Below are 26719 nucleotides of genomic sequence, written 5' to 3'. Positions count from 1 at the left end.
AGACCATGAAGGTCATGAAATCCGAATTTTTAGAAGAATCGTTGTTATATAATTTCCAATTTTAAATATTACGTATATTACTCATAAATTGATATAACCTTATGGGTAGGGTTAAATACCAATGTTCCTGGCAGCTCCAGGGCCCAGCACAGGAAGTCAGCCCGCCTGGAAAGGGCAGCAGACAGCAATCATTCATTCAGTCCTCATTCAGCCACACTGGGATCGCATCTCCTGTCACTCAGGGGGCGAGAGGGCAGGGTCTGGAGCCCTATCCAATCAGCGGCTCCGTAGTCGAGCCTGTCCCATCAGGCGCGCAGCCGGCAAAGGGGAAGCACTTCCTGAGTTCTGGGCTGGACTTTTCCTCTGGCAGGTGCGCGTACCTGTTTGGTCCGTCCCAGCTGCTCTTTCTCCTTCATTCGGCAGCCTCCTTTGCCCTGTGTCCTGCAGGTACTGGAGGGTCCCTAGAGAGGATATCGGGGCGCTCCTGAAGCCGAGAGACGGTGAGTCTGCGGGGCCGAGCTTCCCGGGACGCTGTAGGGGGCCGGCTGGAACCCGCGAGGACCGGGCCCTCCCCCGGGCAGCTCTGGAGTCTCCCGGGTCTCACGGTGCGGCTGGGCCGGCAGCTGGGACCCCGGGCGTCCCGTCCCGTCCCATCTCTGAGTGGCGACCTCGGCCCTGCCCGGAGCCGTCTCTGGGCAGACCCGTGCCTGCAGCCCCGCGTCTCCCCACTTTGTGCGGTGATGACGGGAGGGTCCTTGAGGGAGAAACCTGGCTTGCAGTGCGGGGTTCGGGCTAGGGAGGAGCTGTGGTCCCTGGGGTACCTGGTCCTTCCTTTCTTTTGTAAAAGTTAAACTGATGTTTGGTTAAAACGTTAAAGACTGTGAGCAAATAACAATTCGTGATTCCGGAAGCCACAGCCACGGACTGTGGTTTGGGTCCACCGGAGGGGCTTGAAGGAACGGGTTTTATAAGGTGCATGAGGAAGCAAACCCAATTCAGTAATTGATTGGCTACAGTTATGTAGTCCCCTTATTTGAACTGTCCAGGCGAAAATTTCCTGGTTATGTAATCAAAGGTTAATTGGTGGTTTGTGGTTAATTAAGAATATTTTGTTTTCCTTTAGTTATTTATAAGAAATGCATGAGTTACGTTTTGGTTTTCTTAGGTAGAAACACAGGGCACTACAGCCATTTCAACGTAAGTGCCTCCCATTTAATTATTTTAACACTCCACAGGGGGACTGATTTTCCCTGCATTTGGATGGCAAGTAGGGTCTCAAATCCACTATCCTGTTCCCCCAACCTAATTCTTCTACGGCTTGCAGTAAAATTCTAAATTTTCACTTCCTTCCCCTGATTCTCAACTACCGGCTTCCCCTCTGTAATTCACAACATTGTCAACTATTTGTTCTTTATTGTGGATTTCAATCAAATGCAGCCTGACCATTAGAGCCAAGGCCAAATTGCAAAATAAAAAGTTTGCCTTTATTCCACTCCATTCACATCTAAACTTTGGAGGTCAAGGCTGTGGACAGATCAGAAGAGTAGTTCCCTCCTCCTGGGGCTTCACTGATCTCTGGGAAGGAGGATGGGTGGCAGGTGGGCAGCAATAGTTCACTGTAGCCACTTTCACCTAGGCCTTGAAGGCTGAGTCAGTGTTTGTCCGACAGAATGGGATGTCAGGGGCAGCATGGAAAAGCACAGAGGTGAGAGGGCAGGTGTCAGGCATTCTCAGGCTTCTGTGATTTGGGGAATGTAGACCTTAGTGGAGGAGCGGCAGGACCTGGGATTGCCTTTAGGCTGGTGCCTGAGAGCACTGGCTTAATCAGCTTGATGTTGGCCAGGCACGGTGGCTGACTCTTGTAATCTCAGCACTTTGGGAGGCCGAGGCAGGCAAATCATTTGAGGTCAAGAGTTCAAGACCAGCTTGGCCAACATGGTGAAACTCCTTCTCTACTAAAAATATAAAAACTAGCCAAGCATGGTGGCTGCGCGTGCCTACCCCAGCTACTGCTATTTGGGAGCTGAGACGGGAGGATCGCTTGAACACAGGAGGTGGAGGTTGCAGAGTGTAAATCATGCCGCTACACTCACCCTGGGTGACAGAGCAAGATGCTGTCTCAAAAAATAAAAATGAAGGCAGCTTGATTTTGTGAGCAGTGCACTTCTTAAAAGGGTTCCAGGTAGCACCTTTGAAGTAGGAGATGGGAGATTGAAGGTGGGCGACTTCATAAGGAGTGGGGGGCCTTTGCAGAGCAGAGACCAGATTGTGGAGGAAGATGAATTTCATCCCTGCAGGATGAGTCTTTGATGATACTGAAGGGAGAGTCACATGTTGATGCCCAGGAGGCAGCTGTCTCCTTGGTCTGAGAAGCCTGATTGAGGCCAGGCTTGGCTATGAGAGCTGGGAAATGGGAGGACCTATGAAGCCATGGGAGAGGGTGAGGTGAGAATGAGAGGCTGGGACCCCCAGCTCAGGACTGGTGGAAGAGAATGGAGTTGGAGAAGGGGGGATGAGGGTGTAGCATTGGTCAGGAAGAGGAGGCAATGAGCCATGGCCTGGGGTGCTGCTGAGTGGACTGATGCCACTGAGCTGGAGAAGCCCTTGAGGCCTGGTGATGTTGGGAGAGTGCTTTGGGCATGAGCTTAGGTGGAAGCCAGACTGTGGTGGGTCCAGGAGCAGTGGAGGGGGGAGGCACGGGATGTGGAAGGGAGAAGGTGGCAGCCTGCAGGCGCACTGAGCTGGGACTGTGGGGCTGAGGCTCGGGAGGGCACGAGTCATAGGCACGGGGACACTGTTCCATACAACTCATACTCACCCAGGAGGGGTGAGGCAGACAGCCTTCCCTCAGCAGCGAGGCGCATCTGACTCAGTGCCTTTCTTGTCACCCCCAGAGCCACCATCACTCATGTTCTTGAATGGGAACTGCCTGGAGAGCATGAAGAAGGAGTCGGAGCCTGAAAGAGGAAGGAGGAGGCTGAGCCGTCCCAGGAACACGGGCTGGATGAGGCCAAGCCAGGAGATGACACCACCAAATAGGAAGTCACCATTCAGGATTCAGGCTTTTCTCTGGAGATCCCGGCCCCAGGATGGAGCCCTTCTCCCTGCGGGTACAATGGAGGAGGGGAGCTGGGGACCAGGGCCTGAGCCTGCTGGGGAGGAAGAGGGTGGCAAGCCCAGCCTTGCTCCGGCTCCTCCTGGCCCTATGCTGTAGGCAGGAAATGGAGGGCTCTGGGCTCTGCCTGGGTCACTTTGCTAGCGTGGTGGACCAGGGAATGGAGTACGGGTTCAGGTCACTGCCTTATTGCTAGAGGACAGCTGGCAGCTGGGCCTACGAGCCCTATTCAGGGAGAGGAGTGAGGGGTATCAGGTCCCAGGATGCCCCAGTCTTGCTCTGTGTCCTCAGGCAAGTCACCTCTCTCTCGGCCACGACCTTACCATCTGTCACATGTGGGTGGTGGTGGTATTGGGTGTTCTCCAGGGACAGAGCCAACCCAGAGGACTTGCAAGCTGGTAACTTGGTGGGGAGCCGGGCAAGGCCCTCTCATATCCTCTCCACTCACAGGCTTGGGCCCTGGAGCACCCCTTCAGGAAGGAAAAGGCCATTTGCCCTGGGCTGCTCAGCCCTTGGCACTAGGCAAGGGCAAGAGCAAGGCTGCCGTTCTCCCCACTTCTTTCTGCTATCTCTCCCTCCTCTGCTCCGGGGTTGCTCTTAGGCTGTGGGAAGAGTCAGTGGAGCCAGGCTCTGTCCTGCACTTAAGCACACAGGTGGCAGGGCCCTGAGATGGGTGGGCGGCCCCATCTCCCTTTCCCCTGCCTGCCATCGGGTCTAGCACCACCCATTCCAAAGGGGGTCACCCTATTCCAGGCATGCAGCTGGATGGCCCCTGTGACGGAGCACACTATGGACTGCATGCGTGGAGAGTCGCCTGCACCGGGAGGCTGGGCTGTGAGGAGCACAGTCCTGCATAGGGGCCTGCGGCCTGACCCTGCCCTCACTGGGAACCCCCTTCCTTCCTGGGTGCCAGGTGGGGTTCTGTGCACTTCCCTGAGGCTCCATCCGGTTCTGCTCATTGGGGAATCTGGGGCTGTACGTGGGGAGGGAGCAGAAGGGACTTCCCAGAGCAGGATGCAGTTCACAGGCTGAGCCCATGTCTCCCTCTTTGGTCCCTCTGCACCCCCAGAACTGGAAGGAGGAGCTGCAGACAGTGAGGGAGGTGCCCAACAAGAACCGACCTGAGCAGCTGCTGCAAGAAAGAGCCATGTTCAAGGGGCCCGAAACCCCTGGTGAGTGAGTGACAGCGGCATAGCCTCAGGGCCACCTGCCTCCTGCTGGAAGGTTTTCTTGTGCACAGGAGGGAATCGAGGGAGGCTGGCACAGTCCCAGCCCTGTCAGGTGCCCTGAAGGCCTTCTAGTCTTCTGCTTCCTGGCAGACCATCCCAGCACCTTTCTCTGGCCTGTTTGAGACTTTGGGTCCCTGGCAGGAGAAGCCTCTGCCTGCTATCTGGGCTGAGTGACCAGAGCCAACCAGCTTCCCACCTTCTACTGAGTGCCATGGGGCCCTTCCCTGAGCACACGGTGCCCAGCATGGCCCTTCTAGGGCAAGAGCTCATTGACGTAGCACTTTCAGCTTGTTGGGGTTTAAACGTCATTAATGCTGTTTCTGAGAGGAATGAAGACAAAATAATTGTTTAAAAAATGTCTCTCCTAAACTTTCTGCCTAGAGATGATCATGGAAGAAGTAATTTCTTGGGTACTAACTTTACCAGGATGATTCCAAGCGCTTTATAAACATAATTTCCTATAATCTTCTGGTCCCCTTGTAAATATCAGTACTTTTTGTCTTTGTTGTGTAGATGAGAAACGGTCTGAAGTTACCTGCCCAGGTTCGCCAGGCGCATGACTGGGGGATCCCAAACCTGCCCCAGCCCTCGCACTCCTTGTTAGCCACTAGGCTCTGCGCCTCCTTAAGTGTTTAGTTTTTTCAAAAAATGGTTTTCTTGCCCTTCACTAAATATAAGGAAACCGAGGCAAGAGTCCCTGGCTCCCAAGGCAGGCCTGGCTGCCTCCCCCATCTCGGTGAGCTGGGCCAGGTGGATGTAGCCTGAGGCTTTTGTGGGCGTGGCCTCTCACCTTCCCAGTCTCGGCCCCTCCCAGACACACAGCAGGTTCAGGGTGGCAGCCACATGGGACCCCCCCCCCACCATGGTAGTCAGGGGGGCATCGTCATGGCCATCAGTCCCAGTGAGGAGACCAAGCTGCAGGTGTTCATCTGAAGCCACTTCGTCTTCAGCCTGGGCTTTGTTGTTAGTGGCCACCACAAGGACTTTGCTGTGGACGTGGCGGCCTCCATAGCATTCACCAGTGACCTGAATGGTGAGCAGTTGCGCAGTGCAGCGGACCTGGAGGGTCTGTACACGCTGGTCACGGTGGAGATGGATGATTGCGGCTTTTGAGTCAGGTTCCCTTCATCCCTGGCATCCTGGAGTGGGACCAGGAGCAGAGTGTCATCTGTAGCTTCACTGACCTTGCAAGACAGTGGTGTGGCCCCCGTGGTGCCTGGAGCTGCTAGAGCACAAGTTAGCTGCTCAAGACTTTGTGACACTGTGTGCTCAACCGCTATGATGAGGAGACGGAGCTCTTCTCCTCAGTGAGGGCAAGGGTGTCACTGGCAATGACAGGTGCCACTGTGTTCTCTATCTGCTGAGCCCCCTTCCGCTGACCTCAGCTTTCTGCCTGTGCCCCACAAGGAGCTGCAAGAGGAGTGCTCCCATGGTGGTGTCCCCTGCACCCATAGGCTCAAATGCCTTTGTGGAGCACAGGTGAGGAGCAGCCCTGTGAGATTGGAGCTGCAGCCAGCTGCACCCAGCTGGGGGCACAAGTGCCCTGGGTTGTTCTGGGGCTGGGTCGTTGAGGAGAGAAGCTCTGCACAGTGAAGCAGGGCTCGTTCTGACCACACTCACTAGAGTCCCTTCCCATCAGGCTCCCAGATTCAGGATCTGGAGCTTTGTGTTGGTTGCAAGCTATTGAGCAGTCAAATCAGCGGCCCAGCTGAGCTGTGCTATTCTTAGGAGCATCTGGAAGTCACTGGGTGATTGTGAAGGTCACAGTCCCCGAGTGTTGCTGCTACCAGTTTTTCATGCTTAGGAGTTGACCGTTGTAAATGTCGTACACACAAGTATCTCTTTTTCAGAAGCCAGTGGCATTCCTCTCTCTGTTGAGAGTCCTGGCCTGATGGGTCCACCTATTCCTCACCTCCATACTCTGGCTGTCTTCTTCATTTCTGGGGAGATCTGGCAGCCACCACTTCGTTGCTTGGGTCTGTGAGAACAAAGCTGAGTTCTGGTCGGCCTTGTAGCAGAAGGAAGCCAACACCATCTACACCATCTATTAGGCCCAGGTGGGCTGTGCCAGGACTGGGGGCTTTTGGGTCAGGTTCCCTTCATCCCTGGCATCCTGGAGTAGGAACCTTTGGCCACTGAGCTTGAGCCAACGGGGCCAGTGGAATTAAGCTCCCTGCCCTGTGGCTGCCAAGGAACCTTCTTCCTTGAGCTTGCAGGGGTCAAGAGGGAAGAGAGACAGATGGATAGTCAGCGGCCCTGTTAACAGTGATGCGGACTCCAGGAGAAGGGGAAGGCCCCTCTGCCATGTTCCACCTCTACCATCCTCCTGGGACCCCAGCCTGAATGCCCCACTAAAAGATGCCTTTGCACTGATTCAGAGAATATGCAATGCAAAGGCCCAATTGAAGTCCCATGAATGGTTAAGGGGCCCCTCAGGCTCCCCATTTTTCCCTCAGGCTCTCCATACTCCCCTCAGCCTCCTGATCTTCCAGCAGGGGTGTGGAGTACATCCGTGGCCAAGAATATTGATCTGTCCTTCCCAGCCTGTACATCGCGCCAAGACAGTGGTGAGTGGATGACATGCAGGTGGGATTTCTCAGCTCATCTGCATGGTTGACATTGTGGCTGCTGCTTTTACTGCCACAACTCCCAGGCCCAACCTGGCTCAATGTCTAAGTCGTAAGCCAAAAAAGATGGGGAGCCAGAGCTCTGCGGCAGGGCTGGGGGTTGGGGTTCACTTTAGTTTTGTGGCAGGTTGAAGTCTGCAGTGGTTTTATTTATCATGATTGGCCTGGTGGTAGCTCCAGACTGATGGGGATGGGTTTGTTGTCAGTGGTGGTCCCCTAGATGTCCCTGTGCCCAGCCCTGGCCTGTTTGCCCTCAAGCCCAGCAGGAGGTGCTGCCACAGGCTCCGACTGGCCTCTGTGCTCCCTGTAGCCCAGATGGATATAACTTTGGGGTCTGCAGTTTGAATATATCATTCTCCCCATTTTAACCTGAGCTGCCTGACACAGGGAGGGTGGGGTGGGTAAGGGATCTGGGCAACCAGGGCCCAATCATGGATCCTGGGGAAAGGTTACAGACACAGGAGGGGTTGTCACCTCTCTGTGGAGCCCCGCTCCTGGCCACACAGCACCTTCTGCAGAGACTAGCTCTGGGGGTGGCAGGGGACCCCACAGGCCACGGTTGCACCCTCTCTCCACCTGTCTGTGCCTGCTGTCAAAGCCCAGACTGAGGGAGGAGATTCTACCCTATAAGCCCTAGGGAGTCACATTCAGCTGTGACCTCTGCCTGGGGCTTGGCAGAGAGCTGCCTATGGCTGTAGTGTCACCAGACACCTTGTTTCAGAGGGGGTAGACATAGCTGGCAAGTGGAGCACCCCCACGGCTGATGAGGAACTTTTTCTCATTTTTGAACCACCATGTCTTCATTTCACATTGGAATAAAGTGAGGTTTTGGAACCTGCTGCCCCAGTCTCATTGGATTGTGAGGGCTGTGGTCACGTTACTAAGAGAGGAATCTGTATAAATTAGGTCAAATTCAAGGTTATGCTTGTACTGTCACCTGAGTGGGAGGTAAGAGAGTGGAGTCACAGGCACTCAGCTGGGGTTTACCTGGCCCAGTCACTAGACTCATGGAATTGTGGCACAGGTGAACATCCTATCATTGGTGAGAGAAAAAAAAAGGCTGGAGTGAAGGCCAGGTGGGGGAGGGGTGCCAGGTTGTGCGGCCAGGCCCTAGGCATGCTGGACCTTTTAGGTCACTGAACATTTGACTGGGCACATGCCCCTGTCCCTTCAGTTGAGGTGGGATTGGCAGCACTCCCCAGACAGCATGAGTGCCAGGAGAGAGGAGGAGGACCTGACCCTTGTCATCCTGGAGTAGGTTTTAGAGCTCACTAGATGCTTGTGGAGAGCTAATGAGATGGGAAGAAGGCAGCCCGCCTCCATGGACCTGAGGAACAGAGCCTGCGAAGTGAGAAGTGGGTGTGTGGAGGTGGCCTGTCTACAAGTGGGCAAGTTTAAGGCTCATTGCAGTGGCGCTATTGTTGGGAACGGGTTTATAAAGTCGGGAAGAATCCACAATGAGACAGTAGATCAGTCAGCAAGACTAGTTTTACTTCCTGCAGGAAGGGTGCAACTTGCTGGCAGTCTTGACACGAGAGCATATCTGAACAAGGGAGACAGGGACATTTATAACTTTCATAACATAATCGCCCTACTGCTGTGTCCAGTTTCCACTGGCCAGAACAGGACCTCACATTCTATGCTTGACTCGATTGGCTAAAATCTTGGAAATTTTCTAAAGAGGTAAAGGCAGAAGAGAACAAAGGAAAAGAGAAAGTAACGAGGAATGCTTAGAGAAGTGATAACATTTTCAAATAAGGAAGGGGAATAAGCTATGACTTAAGACTTGCCTGGGCTTGTCAAAAATCTTCAAGAAGCTGCAAAAGAAAAATGCTGAATAGAGTTAAAGGAAAATATGAGCACTTCACAGGGGCAGAAGTAAAGAAAGAGAACGATGCAGAGAAGAAAAACTAAGAAGCAAGTGTTCCCGGCATGCTGCCAGATCAGAGGCTGTTAAAGCTTTGTGGGCTGTTCGCCTCACCTGGTGAAAATGTAATAAAGAAATCACATGACCAGAGGCATCCCTGATGTGATATTTCCCAAACTGAGAACCAAAATAAAAACTATGAAAGACACAAGGAAATAAGGAGGAAGTATCTCAAGAAAGTATGAGCAAAGCTTTGTATGCCGGAATTACGTTTAAAACATTTAAATAAATATAATTTAAAAAGAAAAGACATATTCATTTTATGGAAAGAACAAGACACTATGAAGTTTAAAGGCGTATTTGAAAAAGAGTCAAATGGAATACAAACGAGAGAAAAAATATCAGGCTAGTAGTGTATGGGTTAACCATTAAACAGATGGCAAGAGGACTAGGGAACTGGACTATTAAGCAGAACAAATACAGTCACATACAGTAGAGAGGCAAATTTTATGAAAGATGAGTATGGTTATACACAGATGAGGACCAGAAGGAGTGAAACACACCCGTTTCAGCCAAGTACGATGGCGAGCACCTGTAATCCCAGCACTTTGGGAGGCTGAGGCGGGCGGATAGCTCAGGAGTTCAAGACCAGATTGGGTAACATGGTGAAACCCCATCTCTACTAAAAATAGAAAAATTAGCTTGGTGTGAGTGATGTCGAGCGCCTGTAGTCCCAACTACTCAGGAGGCTGAGGCAGGAGAATCGTTTGAATCCAGGAGGCAGAGGTTGCAGTGAGCCGAGATCACCCCATTGCACTCCAGCCTGGGTGACAGAAGGGAAGGGGACGGGCAGGGGAGGGAGGGGGGACTAATATCCAGAATTTATAAGAAATTCAAACAATTCAACAAAAATAAATAAATAATTCTGTTTAAAAATGTAAAAAGCACATGAATAGACATTTTCAAAAGAAGACATACAGATAGCCAGCAGGCATATGAAAAATACTCAACATTGCTGATCATCAGAGAACTCCAAGCTAAAACCACAATGAGAAATCATCTTACATTAAGTCAGAACAGCTATTATTAAAAAGACAAAAAATAACGGCTATTGGTGAGGATACAGAGAAAGGAGAATCCTTATACACTGTTGGTAAGAATGTAAATTAGTGCAACCTCATGGAAAACAGTATGGAGATTTCTCAAATAACTGAAAATAGAACTACCATTCAATCCAGCAATCCCACTATCTGGTATCTACACAAAAGAAAGGAAATCATTATATCAAAAAGATACCTGTCCTTGTATGTTTATTGCAGCACTGTTCACAATAGCAAAGATATGGAATCAATCAAAGCATCCATCAATGGATTACTGGATAAAGAAAATGTCACACACACACACACACACACACACACACACGGATTACTACGCAGTCATAAAAAAGAATGAAATTCTGTCTTTTGTAGGAACATGGATGGAACTGTGGACCATCATCTTAAGTGAAATAAGTTAAGACACAGAAAGATAAGTATTGCATGTTCTAACATATAAGTAGAGGCTAAATAATGTGTACACGTGGATGTAGGGTATGGGAAGATAGACAGTGGAGACTTGTAACGGTGGAGGGGTGGGAGGGGGTGGGTGATGAAACAGTATTTCCTGTGTACAGTGTGTGCTATTTGGATAATGGATATCCTAAAAGTCCTGACTTCACCACTACGCAATTTATGCATATAACAATTATACCTATACCCCCTAAATTTATACAAATAAAAACTTTTTTACCTGCCAAGATATAATCAAGAAGAAAGAGGAAGCATGAGCAGACCACTAACAAATAAAGAAATTGAAGTAGCAATTAAAACCCCTCAAGAGGCTGGGTGCAGTGGCTCCACGCCTGTAATCTCCACACTTTGGGAGGCTGAGGCAGGAGGATTATCTGAGGGCAGGAGTTTGAGACCAGCCTTGCCAACATGGCGAAACCCCGTCTCTACTAAAAATACAAAATTATCTGGGCCTGGTGGTGGCTGCCTGTAATCCTAGCTACTTGGATCCCTGAGGCACACACCACCGCCCAATTTTACTTCAGGTAGATTTACAACCAGACCCTTTGGTGATAGCAATGTGAGAACAGGAAGTGCAGGTTCAGATTTTTCTGTCCTAAAAATATTTTTTGCAGCTTCTCAATTGCACAGGCTTATGGAATGGTCGGAATGGAGTTTCCGTGTTGAACTTCCCAGGAAGAATCTTTTCTACCTTGTACCTGTAATTGGTCATTTTTCCTCCGGCATCTGAGAAGAGGTTAGCTCAACAGCTCCCATAGCTGGGTAGATCTAAAGGTATGGAAAGTTCCTCTTCATGAATTGAGCCAAAATGGCTTCTGATATTCTTTTCAGCTAAGCTGAAAGATAAACACAGTGGTCCCTCCGTATCTGTGAGTTGCGCATCTGCGGATTCAACCCACCACAGATGAAAAATATTTGGGGGAAAAATGGATGGTGCCTCTGTACGGAACATGTACAGACTTTTTTTCTTGTCGCTATTCCCTAAATAATAGAGTGTAACAACTATTTACTTAGCACTGACGTTTTAGTCAGTATTATAAGTAATCTACAGATGATGCGAAGTCCACGAGAGGATGTGTGTGGGTTACATGCGGTCACTTCGCCGTTCCACATAAGGCGCTGGAGCGATGATCTGTGACTCTCCTAAGGTTCCCCAGGCACTGTCCTCCACCCACGCACACCTGGCCAGGTCTTTCCTGCAATGGTGAGGCTGCCGGCTACTGTCCCGCCTGAACGGGCCGTGGTCCCAGTCACAGACTGAGATTTCCTGAGAAAGAGGACGAAGGAGAAGGCCGCAGCCTCTGCCTGGACCACCGATCCCACCCCAGAGGTGCTCGCCGCCTGCTTCCCTGGGAGGCGCCACTCTCCCACGCTGGGTCTGGGGCCGACCACACCCCAGGGTTGGAAGCTCCGCTGGGGACACTGAGCTAGTTCCCTTTCACCCTGATCAGGGCTGCAGAGACCCACAAAACAACAGCTGGTTCACAGGTCCCAGAGGCTGGAACCAGTAACAATCCCTCTGAGCCCAAACTTTTCCCGCGTTAGAGAGAACACGGAAAAGGCCCAAGGCGGCGCCTCCAGGTTCCCGCGCACGCCCGGGGCCGCGTCTGATTAGTGGGCGGCGCCTCCTCGCTGCGCGCCCCGCCTTGCTCACCCACACCCCGGGTGCCCCCGCCCCCAGGCATCCCCGATCTCCGCCCACCCTCGCCCAGCACCCGCACCCTCCCTGCGCAACCTCCTGCCTGGCTCCCCGCACCCACACCACGGGCACACCCGCCCCCCCCCCCCCGCGCGCCCCCGCCCCGCGCACCCTCCCCTCTGCGCCTGGAGGCTTTTACTGGAGACTCCGCCGCGGGTCTAACACCTTCCTTTCGTTTTTAGAAAGCTTATGAGCCTGGCCCGGCCCTGGTTCCGCCCAGAACCCTAAAATAAAGAGGCTTCGAGTCTAGAGGTCTGGGAGAAAGGGCGCCTAGACCGGGAATTGACCGGAGAAATTTGGGGCAGGGGGATTCAACCCACCACAGGGGGAAGGCGGGCTCCTCTGTTTCCCAATCCTGGTATCTGCCAGGGATGTTGGACCCAAAGGGAAGGGGCCCGCCCGCCTGAAACAAGGGGCGCGCTGAAGGGTTCCCAGGATCCCTTCCAGCTCTAAGTTCCTGCGATGCTCGGGGCTCCGAGGAGGTATTCTTTGATAGTGAGTCCGAAGATCCCAGAATGTTGTTTGAACTGGGGCTACGGACAGGGGATTGAAAAGTTGAGGCAGGGGACCTGACGCAGGATGAACAAGACCGGGAGACTTCCAACAGCTTCCTCCTCGACAAGCAGGTCAACGGACCACGTCTGGGGGGCTTCTATCCCCCTTTCCTGTTTCTGCCACCCCCTCTCCGGCGCAGGCGACCGCCTCTCTAGTCCCCGCCTTCCTGGCCTTCGTTCAGCCTGTTTTAGTTTAGGATCGATGCCCGGTGGTCACTCAAAGCTGCTAACCTCCAGTCTAAGGCATTAAGCCTCCAAAAGCATATCTAAGACGGAGGGCAGAAGGAAAGGGACCGACTGCCTCCGCAAGTCAGGACAGACCATGGAAAACAAGCCAGGAAGTCCAACAAAACCAGCATTGCTCTTTATTGAGGTGTCGGGGTAGAGCAAGAGCATAGCCTGAGGACAGGAAGGTCTGAGAGTGTCTCAGAGAGGAGGGTCTGGGTCCCTGGGCTAGGAGGAGGGCGGTGGGTGACTCGGGAGCTCACGAGACTTCAGGAAGTCCCTGTACTTGGCCAGGAAAGGGTTGATCAGAGTGTTCAGCTCTTGCCGAAGCTCCTGCAGAGCCTTGTCTCGCTCTTGGGGCTCCCCGGTCACCTGCTGCCGGTAATAGTTGATGTAGAAGTTCATCCAGTCCTCCACCACAATCACCATGTCTTCTTCAGAGATGAGAGGGTCATTGAAGACCTGGGGGGTGGCGAGGGAGAATATGGTCAGCAATGGAATTCAGAAAACCCAGAATAGTCCGGCAACACCAGCTCTCACATCCTCTTTCCTCTGTGTTGTATCCCGCGTCTCTTGCTGTTTCCACCAGTACTTCATCCGCTCCAATTAGCCTCTTTTTTCTGCCCTCATCCTCCACCCCCCAGCCTCCAGGCCAGTCCTTTGAAGGGGAAAGCCTGGACTCACCTGCTGATTCAGCAGAACATTAAACTCCTTCCGTCCTGCAGAAATGAGATCCTTATTGGCCTTAAGAAGAGCCATCTGCCTGGATAGAGAAAAAGGTAGAGTTGACATATTACTTTCCCTCCTCACTGAGTGTTTCCCCCAATCCACTCCCTCCCCTTAAAAATCCCTCCTCCCCTGCAGGGCCACCTCCTTTCCAAAACCTTTCACATCCTGCTCTGCTATGAGGTCATGATTTTCCCAGGTTAGTTTCACCTTCAGCTCTAGCAGGCTGTGTACGTCTCACCCACGCTCTTGAGGGTGCGTGAATCTCTTTGTGCCAAGCTATAGATGTAGGCAAGGAGTCGAATGTCAGCCTAAGACAGAAACGCCCTGCAACTAGGTCCTGAAGGAGGGTGATAGGTCATTCTGGGGAGTAGAAGAAGGGAGAGGCTTCCCTGAAGTTAGACAGATAACAAGGCAAAAAAAAAAAGATAAATGAGGAGACCCAGAAAATGCAAGAGCCAAACCAGGACATGTCCTTGCCCTTTGCCCCATGTCTCAGTATCCAGGGTCGAAATGCTATGGAAATTGACATTTACTGTTACATGACAGAGGCTTTTGTGTAATTACAATGATGCAATGGCAACTATTCTCCTAATTCAGAGATGATTAATAACAGCTTGCATTACATTTATTCATTTGTGCCAAACACTGTTTCAAACATGTATAAAAATTTATCCTATAAAATTCTTTTTAGACACATTTTGCAGATAAGCCATCTGTAAGCGCGTGGATCAAATTCCACCAGGCTGCGCTCCACAAGAATGGAAATGAATAGCTGGGCATGGTGGTGTGTGCCTGTAGTCCCAGCTACTTGGGAGGCTGAAGCAGGAGAATTGCTTGAACCCAGGAGACAGAGGTGGCAGTGAGCTGAGATCATGCCACAGCACTCCAGCCCGGGTGACAGGGTGAGGCTCCATCTCAAAAAATAATAATAAAAAACAAAGAATGGAGATGCATTTGTGTTGTTTATTACCATGTCAATAGGTACCCAATAAAGCAGAAATACTGCTTCTTTTTAAATATTTTTCCTAGTATTTTCCATTTTCAGTAGATGTTTCTGAGATTTCAAAATCCCTACATACTAATTGAAATAAAACAATACAGAAATGTACACTGAAAAGTTGAATCATTTTTGCCCCCTTTAATGTAACCAATATTAAACATGTGTATATTTCCTGTCACTTTTTCTTCCATTCAAAACCCAACATTCATGGGTGCCTATGCACTCATAAAGGTTTGCTGATTTGCCTTTTTGGTTGTAGCAATTTTAAATTAACATACAGCAAAATTGACTTCGTTTTGGTGTTCAGTTTATTACTTTTTTTTTTTTTAAATGGATTTTCGCTGTTGTTACCCAGACTGGAGTGCAATGGCACCATCTCGGCTAACCGCAACCTCCACCTCCTGGATTCAAGCAATTCTCCTGCCTCAGCCTCCCAAGTAGCTGGGACTACAGGCGTGCACCACCATGCCCAGCTCATTTTTTGTATTTTTTAGTAGAGACAGGGTTCCACCATGTTGACCAGGATGGTCTCGATCTCTTGACCTCGTGATCCACCCGCCTCGGCCTCCCAAAGTGCTGGGATTATAGGCGCAAGCCACTGTGCCTGGCCCTTACTAATTTTTTTTTGAGAGGGAGTCTCACTCTGCCACCTAGGCTGGAATGCAGTGGCACGATCTCGGCTCACTGCAACCTTTGCCTGTCTCATCCTAGATGAGTCACTGAAGGAAGGGTTGAATGTGAGATTACAAAAGCACATGTTCTAAAGAACTGTAGAAAACCAGGATCACAAACCCATTCTGCAACAGAAAAATAAAGCACTGCTGATTTACAGAGGAATTCACAATAGATGATGTCTCTTAAATTAAGAAACCTAATAGGAACTCCCTCATCGAGGCAGGCTCTAACAAGAAATTAGCCAGAGCCAGAGGGAGGAAAAAAGAACTGATATGGTAACTGTTTAGACCTCCAGGAATGTCTCTCCTTCCACGGAGAGGACTGCAGTGAAGACCTCAACCATCAGGGAAAGAAGAACCTGTCCAGAAATCTGATTGGAATTGACGACACAAATCCCACTCTCAGGCAAAGCAAAACCCTGACTTTCTCATGGCAGTACCAGGTTAGAATCAGAGCAAAAAGCAGGTTGTAGATTTCATGTTACATAGTTTGGCCATGGTTTCCCCTGTGAACACTTTGCGAGGGAGGTGAGAGCTGAGGTTAGGTGGAAACTTGGTCTTATTTCCTGGAGATGTGACATTTTGGGGGCCTGTTCCTGCTGTAACTAGCACAGCAATCAGGACCTGCAGCCACCAGAGGGGCCCAGGGCTAGGGAGGAAACAGGGTCCTTGCGCTTCCGAAGGTCAGTGTAGGAGGGAGGAGCTTTCTCTGGGTCCATTCAGGAGAGACTTGTCCTTTCCCCCTCTCCTGCCCCACCCCGCGGGCCACTTTCCTGTCCCCTGACTCCCACTTGACTGTTTTCATTGATTGGAGCTTAGCTCAGAAAATGAAGGGAGTTGAAGTTACGAGTTATGGGAGGGGGGATTTAGGTTTGGGAGGACTCCTTGATTGGCACTACCAGCCACATCTGCAGCCACATGAGGGTCCCAAAGGTGTGGTAGGGGACAGTGTGACTGGCCAAGAACCAGGGTCTCCCAGGGACTCACAGACACCTGCTCCACACATCCTGAGGGTGCTGAGGGAGACCCAGCCAAGATCAGCTGTGCTCCTGGGTAGACAAGAGCATGCCCTGCGGGGACCCAGCCCACTCAGGAAGGATGCCCAGAGTGGCTGAGTGTGCACCTCCCTCTTCTGCCTCTCCTTCTCCATTGCAAAACACTGGGGCTCAGAAGTTACAGCTGCCAGACTCCAGAACGGCCCTCCTCCCCAGCAGTGGGGGTAGGGTAGGGGGCCTCAGATCAAATTCAAGAAAAATCTTCCAGCCACGTGGTATAGAACCAAAGCTAAAGAGGCTGCCCTAATAATACACAGCAGCAGCTCCTTACAGACAGGCTTAGACTGACAGGATCTCAGAATGCAAATCTCCACAGTTGAAAGGACGCCTGCCCTAACAGAAGACTGCACTTCTTTAAGCAAATACAGGTTTATCCCAGTAGATAAACTGGGATCATCTGGCCCATTATTTAAAAGTACCTCTGTATGTTCAAATTATGTTAGTGGAATAAAAGTCATGACATGAACATTTTCCTTGGAAAGAAACATCCCGCAAATGGCTCCTGCAGCCTAAAACATCCTCTGGAACTTCCTTGAGGCCATGCACATCATGGCTGCTAAAACTACGATGAGAACCAAGTCTCATTTTTCTACAGGTAGATGGTACAATCGGAGACAAAGGCCTGGGCAGCCCCATTGCACGTTTCAGGAGGAAAGGTAACATCAGCTAGGGGATTAGACTTTCCTCCAGATATTCTTTCCTTTAAACTAATTGTCTTCAAATTCTTTGTCCCTTCTCCCTAGAGAATCTTTGTGTATACCCCCACACAGGTTTTGTAGACACTTATTTTTGCATCATATGTTTAAATTATAGCAAAGGATTTTAATTGTGGCGGGATCCAGACACATTAAAACAAACCACACCTCACTCTTTCGGATGTGTCCAACACAATGTTACTGGGGTGGTGATTTGGCCCTGACCACTATATAATTTTAAAAAAACCAGACAAGTCCTTCGTTAGCGGCTGCGAGTTTTACATCATGCCTTTTACTTCTTGAACTTGCATTTCTGTTCCACTACCCCCACTTAACTTCCTTATCCTAAGGTAACTCACGCTTTTATGCTTCTCAGGGTTCTGTTCAGTCCCATTCTACTTACTTGCAACTTCTCTCATTTTCTGTCTCTTTCTATCTGTTGGTGTCTCTGTTTCACTCTCTCTCCGTATAGATAGATGGATAGATAGCTCTGACATATACATATATATTCAAGAGGAAATTTATGTATATATAACATATATATGCATATTTAGTAAAACTCAGTTCACCAGAGTGAATGTTTCCAATTGTAATAAATATTTGTGAAACAGAAATTCCAATTGTATTGGAAATAAACCTCTAATCAGATGGATGGCATAGAATTGGGGGAATTACTGAAGGATCCCTATTCTGAAGGTCTGAGACAATACCCCTTGTAAATTTCAGGCAGGTGAGATTGGCAAGTGGGAGAAGGAAGGAGGCGTGAGAAGGGCCCGGGGGCAGGAACTCCCCTAGACACAGTTCCTGGGTCTAGTTGATTTTGAGAATGAGTGAGAATGGACTCCAAAGATCTGGAATTGGATTCTCTAAACCTTCCCAGGTCCACATACCCACTGGAAGAGGTTTTCCTGCTCATCTTGAGACCATGGTGCTCTGACCGCTGGGGCCTTTGAAATACTTGGATTAATAGGAGACAGCTGAATTCACACCACTGCTTCTTCTCTGGGGAACTCCACCCCACACTGCTGAGCAGAGGAGAATGAAAAGGTTAAATAACATGGAGTGTCAATTCAGACATGGTTTGGCCTCATAGAAGCCATCCTGTGACTGTCAGGAGTCCCCGCCACTGAAAACCCCTAATCCTGATCAAGGAAACCAAGCTTCAAGGGACAGGGGAAGCTGGAGACAGGCGAGATGCAGGGGGGTTGTTACTAAAGACATGATCGGGCATGCACTGCCCACGTCTCTTGGCGTGGACCTGGTTGACAGTAGACAGCAGTGGTGTAACCGACCGCAGAGCGGACAGATTGTCCAAGGTGAGCAGCCACTGCGGAATGAGCTTGGCTTGGCTCCTGCGCTCTGGCGAGGTGGGTCTCAGTCGGAACTCCCACAAGGGTGGACCCTGGAGGCAGCATCCAGGCTGGAGGATTTGGGGTCATCTTGGGGGAAAACTGAGCTAAGGTTCCCACAGGGGCCATTTAAAGTGTGGGCTGGTGGCATGAGGCCCCAGCCTTCTCCGGCCTTAAAAATATATTTTTTTTTATGAAACAAAACTTATTTAATTGACATGATAAAAATTTTGTGATGGAGAAAGATGTAGATTAGTATTTAGAAGACCGCTCTGTGCACCTGAACCCTCCTCACTGGACGTGGCTGGCAACTCTGAACACTGTGAGAATGAGGGACAGAAGCCCTGCACTTGGCTCTTGGCTCTTTGTAGAAACATAAAAAATGGAAGGGAAATACCTCCTGTGTGTGTTTTGAGAACTCTTCCTCTTCTCTCATGTTTGATAGGGATAATAACCTTGTCCAGGTATAAGAGGCACAGTTACCAACAGCACCCTCCTCAGCCTCTCACACGGGTCCTTCTCTGGCCCTCAAACCTCGTTCTGGCCTCGACTCACCCTCCCAAAAACATTACCAACCATGTTCCTCCCACCTAAGGTATTCCAAGCTCTTGTTCACCTTGGTCATGTTAAAAACAAAACAAAACAAAAAAAAAACTTTAGGCAAATTAGGTTGAACAGGATTTAATTGAGCAAAGAATGACTTGCAAACCAGGCAGCTCCCTTAACCGGAATGGTTCAGAGAGACTCCGTGCTGCTGTGTGGTCAGAGAGGATTTATGGACAGAATAAAGCAAGTGACATACAGAAACAGGTACTACAGGAGTGGGGTACAGAACAGCTGCATTGGTTACAATTGGCATTTATCTTATTTGAACATGGTTTGAACAGTTGGCCAAAGCCCAGTGATGGGTAGAAGTCGTCTGTTCATATACTGTCCAGCACCCCCAAGCAGTTTCTCTCTCCCTGGACTGTTCACAGACTGTTATCACCTGTGGGCTTGGATAGGAGGGGTCCCAGGATAGTCTCACACCAGGCAAGTCACCAACCAAAGAAATGACTGAAACAGTATGTGACTTTTTAGTGGCTCAGATGCAGGTGATAAAGTGTTACCGAAGGCAGTCACATCTCAGCTCACCAGAAAACAAGCTGTGGGCTCTTAGAACAGGTTACAATATGTATTGTGCCAGAAAAAAATGTTCTCCATCAGACAATAGCCAAAGCTGCTCTGTTCAAATGCTGACTATCCTCGCACTTGTGGAAACACCATCTCTGTGGCAACAAAACACATCAGAAGACAAAGGCTCAGCTACACATTTATGGGCTGTGGTCTCCAATTGTGATCCACAATTCTACTTTTGCCACTGCTGTCTTATTGTAAAGAACATTTTCACATATTTTATTCTATTTTAAAATTTGTATTCTACTCATTTCTATTTATATTCATGAATCAGCAGTCCACTATTTTAATTCCTACGTTTTACTTATTTATTTTTTTCCCGCAGAGTCTTGCTTTGTCACCCAGGCTGGAGTGCAGTGGCGCGATCTTGGCTCACTGCAACCTCTGCTTCCCCGGGTCAAGCGATTCTCCTGCCTTAGCCTCCCAAGTAGCTGGGATTATAGGCGCCTGCCAAGGCCCAGCTAATTTTTGTATTTTTGGTAGAGACAGGGTTTCACCATGTTGGCCAGATGGGTCTCAGACTCCTGTCCTCAGATGATCCGCCTGCCTCAGCTTCCCAAAGTACTGGGATTACAGGCATGAGCCACCGCATGGGGTCCCCACGTTTTAATAATATATAACAGGGGAAGTCACTCTTCTTTTTTTATTTCAAATTGTTCATGGATTTTCTTGTTCACTTTTCATAGCAATACATTTTTTAAATCTTCAGAATTCAAGTGTATGGTATTTAGGTCAACTCAACATATAAATTTCTTCAAAGATTATTTGACGTCTCAAGATTGTTGAATTTTCCTACCCAAACATTTGGAGTCATTATTTTTCATTTGTATAAGTCTATTCTCGTGTTTTTCAGAAATCTTTCCACCAATTTCTTACTAAATGTATTAAACATATTTTTCTGTAGAATTCTGCCCATTTCTTTTTGCATTGATGAACATAGTCACATGACATTCATTCTATTAATGTGATTAATTTCATCAATGAATTTCTTAATATTGAATCATACTTCCCTTTATAAGATAAAGGATAATTGATTAGGCATTAGTATACTGATGCAATATTTTCTCATGTTAATATTCTTATTCTTAAATGTATATGCCCCATTTGTCTATAGTATTCTACATGGCTAAATCTAGGCAAGATTCTGTTATCGTCTTTATATAACAAAAACTATTTCAGGAAAGATGGACCACTCTATAACTCTTGAGTAGGTTAACTAGCATTGGTTTATTGATTACTCTATTGATAGAATTTCCCTCTCAGAAATTCCCTCTCAACTACATAAACTTGGTGCTCATGTGTGTGTGAGGAAATTCCTTATTAAATGTCTTCATTTCTTCTATGAATATTGCTCAGTTTAGAGTCTATCTCTATTGAGTTACATTTTGATAAAACATATATTCCAAACATATGTATATATGCAATCTACACGTGCATATCAACGTGCGTTGAATTACACAGGTGTCTCTATTTTCTTTGTCAATGTTGAACCTCACGTTCTTCCTGGCACTGTAACCTGTTGACAAATCCTTCTCAAGTTACTTGTGTGATCCCATTTCTCTATTTATAATTGAATGATAGTTCACCTAAAGAATCTGGGGAGTAACAGAAAATGTTTCAGTAAAAACACACCCCAGGAGGCAGAGAATCCAGCACCCACTGGGCTTCGCTCTCTTCTCCTTCTGTCTCAGACTCCACAATTTCTGCTCCCTCCAGGAGAGCCCCTGTCTGCCTCAAAGGATCATGGAAAAGCAGAGCCTCTCGAGGCGCGGTCGTCTCTCTGGAGGTGCTGCAGGGAAGTTGTCATTGTTTTTGGTGATTAAAACCGGGACAAAGTTTTTCAAAAATATTTTCAATTCCCCGGGTGTATACTGTCAATGCTGCCCCAGGTGAAAGTGTAATTGCAGTTCTGTGGGGAGATGAGGTCACAGGATCTTGAGGCCAAATCTTGGACCAGGCCGCCTCCCTCCACACACTCGCTGGCTGTCCTGACAGCCTGGCAGCAGGGAGGCGCCTGGTGGGTGTGTTACATTTTGGTCTATGAGGGAGCATCGACAAGGGGAGCAAGTGTATCAGGAGGAGGGATAAATGCTGTGGTGTGGAAAGGAGACTCCACTGGGCAAGGAACTGACCAGTGCCACGGCCATGTGGGGAAAGGAAATAACTGCTGGGTCATGGACTAAGTGGTGGAGAGAGAGCAAAGTTCCAAGAACGTGGCCAGTCCCCAGCTGTGGCTCACTTAACTTAACAAAATCCTTGTGCTTGTCATTGCTGGTTTTTGATGCAAGAGGCCAAAAATTTGTTGTTTTATTTTTTTCTTTATTTGAAACTGGGTCAGGCCCTGTTGCCCAGGTTGGAGTACAGTGGCATGATTTCAGCTCACTGCAACCTCCGCCTCCCAGGTTCAGGCGATTCTCCTGCCTCAGCCTCCTGATCAGCTGGGACTACAGGTGCCCACCACCATTCGAGACTAATTTTTTTTTGTATTATTAGCAGAGAAAATGTTGGCCTCCATGTTGGCCAGGATGGTCCCAATCTCCTGACCTCGTGATCCACCCACCTCAGCCTCCCAAAGTGCTGGGATTACAGCAGTGAGCCAGCGTACCATTTGTATTTTTAGTAGAGACGGAGTTTCATTATGCTGGTCAGGCTGGTCTTGAACTCCTGACCTCAGGTGATCCGCCTCAACCTCCCAAAATGCTGAGATTACAGATATGAGCCACTGCGCCCAGCCTCCCCATCCCTTTCAAAAAACAAAAATTCATTATTTCCACAAATTAGCATTTAGCACCTACCTTGTGCCAGGCGTGGATACAAGGCCCTGGAAAGAGACTAGTGCTCCTGGATCTTATGATCAGTAGGGGAAGTGACAGGATGAGTGGCAGGCAGGGGAGAGGTCTGAGAGATCGCGCAGGGCCGGAGCTGCAGAGCTTTGCTTGCTCTGACAAAAAGTTTGGGTTTCATTTTCAAGTATGGAGGAAAGTCATTGAAGGCTTTGGAGGAGAATGTCGCAATCTCCTTCCATAAAAGTAATGAGAAGCCACTGTGAGGTGTTTTTGTTGTTGCTGTTTTTGAGACAGCGCCTCGTTCTGTCGCCCAGGCTGGAGTGCAATGGGGCAACCTCAGCTCACTGCAACCTCTGCCTCCCAGGTTCAGGCGATTCTCCTGCCTCAGCTTCCCAAGTAGCTGGGATTGAGGTGCGCGCCACCACACCCAGCTAATTTTTGTATTTTCAGTAGAGACGGGGTTTCACCATGTTGGCCAGGCTGTTCTCAAACTCCTGACCTCAAGCCATCCACCCATCTCAGCCTCCCAAAGTGCTGGGATCACAGGCATTGAGCCACCATGTAAACCAGGAAGTTGGAAGCTGTGTGGAGAGTGACTATAGGAGGCAGGATTAGAACTGGGGAAATCAACTAGGGAAAAGTCAAGGGGCTGAGAGCCTGGAGTATTCTGCCTGGTGCTTGACATACAGGTGATCTTTGAACAACACAGGTTTGAACTGGGCCGGTCCACTTATAATGCAGATTTCTTTCAACCAAGTACAGATCAAAAATACAGTAATGGCTACATGTGGTAGCATGCACCTGTAATTCCAGCTACTCAGGAGGCGAGGTGGTAGGATCGCTTGAGCCCATGACGTTGAGCCTGCAGTGAGCCATGATCATAGCCCTGCATCCCAGCCTGGGTGATAGAAGGAAACTCCATCTCCAAAAAGAGGAAAGGAAGAAGGAAGAAAGGAGAAGAAGGGAGGGGAGGGGAAGGGAGAGGAGGGGAGAGAAAGGGAGGGAAGATACCAAGATTTTTTTTTTTTAATACAGTTAAAAAATAAAAGGAAAAAAAAATACAGTAGGCCAGGCACAGTGGCTCATGCCTGTAATCCCAGCATTTGGGGAGGCTGAGGCGAGTGGATCTTGTGAGGTCAGGAGTTCGAGACCAGCATGGCCAACATGGTGAAACTCTGTCTCTACTAAAAATACAAAAATTAGCTGGGCATGGTGGCGCACACCTGTAATCTCAGCTACTTGGGAGGTTCAGGTAGGAGAATTGCTTGAACTTGGGAGGTGGAGGTTGCAGTGACCGAGATTGTGCCACTGCACTCCAGCCTGGGCAACAAGAGTGAAATTCCATTTCAAAAAAAACAATAGCAAATACAGTAATGGAGAGATGCAAAATTCACATATATGCAGAGTCAACTGCAAGACGAGTGTGTGCAGGTTATGGTATACTCCAGGGTTCTGGAACCAATTCCCCAAGTGTAACAAGAGACAACTGCAGTGTGAGATGTCAGGATTTAGGCACAGGCTCTCAAGAGACCTCCAGAGAAAGAGGAACTATCACTCATCTCTTCTTCAAGACACCTATCTGCACACTCAGGTCACAGGGACCTGTACGATGGGTCCTTGCCCTCAGGCGCTTACAGTCCTCTTGGGAAGACAGGACATCAGTACCTAACAAGCAAATACAGACTGGCCCCAGACAGCATACACTGAGGGCTAAGTAAATGCTACAACGAACAGGGGCTGTCATGGTCTCTGATTGTGGGGAGGTCAAGGCGGACAGTGGTGATCAGCAGAGCTGCAGTGGGTTCATAAATAATGTGACCGCCTATTCCCGTATGCCCAAGACAGCTCTACTTCAGACCCGTTTTCCCAACACAATTATTATTAGTGCTTCCTTTACTGACACTCTGAAAAGTCCTGGTTTGGACAATATATTATACAGTGACACTAGTCATGAGGGCCACCTGTCATGGAGTCAAGGGCCTCGCATTTGAACACTTGACATTATCTGTGAATAACAACAAACACTTAAACAGTATGCACTATGTACTAAATAAGAGTTTTGCGCATATGGCATGACTCTTTTTCTGTTTTGTTTTGAGATGGAGTCTCGCTCTGTCACCAAGCTGGAGTGCAGTAGCATGATTTTGGCTCACTGCAACCTCCCCACTCCGGACATGTGGCTCCTTCTTTCCCCATTGTAATCAAGTTAATTCTTACTCTAGAGCTCAGCTAAATACACACTTCCTCAAAAAAAAAAAAAAAAAAAAAGTTTCCCAGCTGGCCTCAGTGGCTCATGCCTATAATTCTAGCATTTTGGGAGACTGAGGCAGGAGGCCTGGGTAATACATAGAGAGAGACTCCATCTTAAATTTTTGTTAAAAAATTTCCCTTGGCCGAGCACAGTGGCTCACACCTGTAATCCCAGCACTTTGGAAGGCCAGGCGGGCAGATCAGTCGAGGCTAGGAGCTGGAGACCAGCCTGGCCAACATGGTGAAACTCATCTCTACTAAAAATATAAAAATTAGCTTGTGTACAAAAATACAAAAGAATACAAAAATGCTCGTAATCCCAGCTACTCGAGAGGCTGAGGCAGGTGAATCACTTGAACCCGGGAGGTGGAGGCTGCAGTGAGCTGAGACTGCGCTGCTGCACTCCAGCCTGGATGAGAGAAGGAGAGTCTGTCTCAAAAAAAAAGTTTCCCTTGATTCCATTGATTACCTCAATTCTCCTTTTAAAATCCCTCATATTAAGTAGCATGTACCCCCTACAGCAATTGAAATAGTTCCAACTTTGCATTTATTTGTATAATTTGATCAATATCCTTCCCTAACATAAGTTCCAGAAGACCCAGACCCATGTCTTTTTTGCTCACTATCCCAATGAGCACATAATAGGTAGCAACAGATATTTGTGGAAGAAACCGGCAAGCCATTGGCAAAAAAAGAGATAACAAACACGGAGTTAACGACAACTATACGGTTCAGGCAATTGTTCTGCCTCAGCCTCTCCGGTAGCTGGGATTATGGGCACGCACCACCATGCCCAGCTAATTTTTGTATTTTTAGTAGAGATGGGGTTTCACCATGTTGGCCAGGCTAGTCTTGAACTCCTGACCTCAAGTGATCCACCTGCCTCAGCCTCCCAAAGTCCTGGAATTACAGGCGTGAGCCACCACACTCAGCCCGAGGATCACTTTTGAGGCCAGGAGTTTGAGACCAGCCTGGGTAACATAGGGTTTAAATAAACGCTATTTTAAGTACTTAGTCTTCAAACCTTGTTTTATTTTTGTCCTCTAGTCAAACCAGTACCAGTACCTGAATATAGAAAACATTACAGAAATGTTGTGACTATGCTGTTTGTATTTTGAAACCCGAAATTTAAAAGGACTGTTCAAGTTTATCTGAGCCTGAGAGAGACTGTGTTTGTGTCAGATAAGACGAGGTCGGGTAGGAGGGCCTTCCAGGGTTACCACGAGGAAGGTGATTCTGGGAGAATCTGAAGTTTCAAGTGAACAGCTGTCGGTTGGGATCAAACTGTGCCGGTCCAAGAATGCCAGGCTAAGAAGCCAGGATATTTTATTTTCTGATAAAAAGAGGATGCTTTTTGGGCAAATTTCTACTCTGGAGTGAATACGGTGCACTAGATGGGAAGGAGAAGAAGAGAAACGGAAAGAGGAAAAGGTGAGTTCAAGGGACAGAGACGCTCCCCTCCCCGCATGGTTTCATGGTCTCGTCTTGCCTCCTCGTTCCCTTGTTTTCTGACATCATTGCAACCCCTTGATTTTTCTCATCCCTCGGATTCCTTAGCATCCTTTCAAAAGTAATGTTCCTGCAGTCTCGCAAAAGGCTGAAGGACGGAGAATTTCTAGTCCAGGCCACGGCAGCTCAGAAGAGAAAAAAGAAAAAGAAAACAAAAAACCAAGCAGCGCCGGGCGCGGTGGCTCAAGCCTGTAATCCCAGCACTTTGGGAGGCCGAGGCGGGTGGATCACGAGGTCGAGAGATCGAGACCATCCTGGTCAACATGGTGAAACCCCGTCTCTACTAAAAATACAAAAAATTAGCTGGGCATGGTGGCGCGTGCCTGTAATCCCAGCTACTCAGGAGGCTGAGGCAGGAGAATTGCCTGAACCCAGGAGGCGGAGGTTGCGGTGAGCCGAGATCGCGCCATTGCACTCCAGCCTGGGTAACAAGAGTGAAACTCCGTCTCAAAACAAACAAACAAACAAACAAAACAAGCAGCTTCACAGGGCCTCATCTGGTCCAATTTCTTATCATCATGCATTTATTCACTCATAAATATCTTTTGAGCACCTACTATGTGTTGGGTAGATGTAGGGATAAAATCAGGGTTAAAAATACACTCGCTGGCC

General features: G+C 48.8%; 2 protein-coding genes across 15 annotated transcripts; one reads left to right on the top strand and one right to left on the bottom strand.

Moving 5' to 3' along the window:
• Positions 1-319: 319 nt before the first annotated feature.
• Positions 320-14864, top strand: LOC120367417 (clustered mitochondria protein homolog). Of its 13 annotated transcripts, none has more exons than XR_012512774.1 (7): positions 320-500; positions 2895-3110; positions 3869-4028; positions 4185-6911; positions 10308-11180; positions 13529-13663; positions 14305-14864. XR_012512774.1 is itself a non-coding variant. In XM_074382066.1 (7 exons), the coding sequence occupies exons 2-4, from the start codon at positions 3090-3092 to the stop codon at positions 6326-6328; spliced, it is 258 nt and encodes an 85-aa protein (XP_074238167.1). In that variant the 5' UTR covers positions 320-500; positions 2895-3089; the 3' UTR covers positions 6329-6401; positions 6840-6911; positions 10308-11180; positions 13529-13616. The 13 variants fall into 13 exon arrangements, 8 of the variants coding, with proteins under 8 accessions (XP_074238167.1, XP_074238170.1, XP_074238165.1 ...); XR_012512777.1 differs by lacking the exon at positions 3869-4028 and having other exon boundaries at positions 4185-6401; positions 6840-6908; positions 14305-14863; XR_012512776.1 differs by lacking the exon at positions 3869-4028 and having other exon boundaries at positions 4185-6401; positions 6801-6911; positions 14305-14862.
• Positions 13002-13935, bottom strand: AHSP (alpha hemoglobin stabilizing protein). Of its 2 annotated transcripts, none has more exons than XM_039478484.2 (3): positions 13769-13935; positions 13569-13643; positions 13002-13346 (listed from the first exon to the last, which is right to left on the bottom strand). In XM_039478484.2, exons 2-3 carry the CDS (start codon positions 13641-13643, stop codon positions 13113-13115), a joined length of 309 nt encoding a protein of 102 aa, XP_039334418.2. In that variant the 5' UTR covers positions 13769-13935; the 3' UTR covers positions 13002-13112. The 2 variants fall into 2 exon arrangements, with proteins under 2 accessions (XP_039334418.2, XP_074238161.1); XM_074382060.1 differs by having other exon boundaries at positions 13821-13930.
• Positions 14865-26719: the final 11855 nt, after the last annotated feature.

Source organism: Saimiri boliviensis, chromosome 12 (genome assembly GCF_048565385.1).
Source record: "Saimiri boliviensis isolate mSaiBol1 chromosome 12, mSaiBol1.pri, whole genome shotgun sequence".
NCBI lineage: Eukaryota > Metazoa > Chordata > Mammalia > Primates > Cebidae > Saimiri > Saimiri boliviensis.
This window is presented reverse-complemented; position numbering and strand designations above follow the sequence as displayed.

What these genes read in the sequence shown, in the direction of transcription:
- LOC120367417 (XM_074382062.1), top strand. Translation starts at nt 3,090, where the DNA reads ATGGAGCCCTTCTCCCTGCGG. An exon ending in TGGAGCCCTTCTCCCTGCGG is followed by an intron (nt 3,111 to 4,184) that starts GTACAATGGAGG and finishes CTGCACCCCCAG; the next exon opens with AACTGGAAGGAGGAGCTGCA. An exon ending in CAAGGGGCCCGAAACCCCTG is followed by an intron (nt 4,288 to 6,800) that starts GTGAGTGAGTGA and finishes TTTTTCCCTCAG; the next exon opens with GCTCTCCATACTCCCCTCAG.
- AHSP (XM_039478484.2), bottom strand. Translation starts at nt 13,643, where the DNA reads ATGGCTCTTCTTAAGGCCAATAAGGATCTCATTTCTGCAGGACGGAAG. An exon ending in ATGTTCTGCTGAATCAGCAG is followed by an intron (nt 13,347 to 13,568) that starts GTGAGTCCAGGC and finishes GCCACCCCCCAG; the next exon opens with GTCTTCAATGACCCTCTCAT.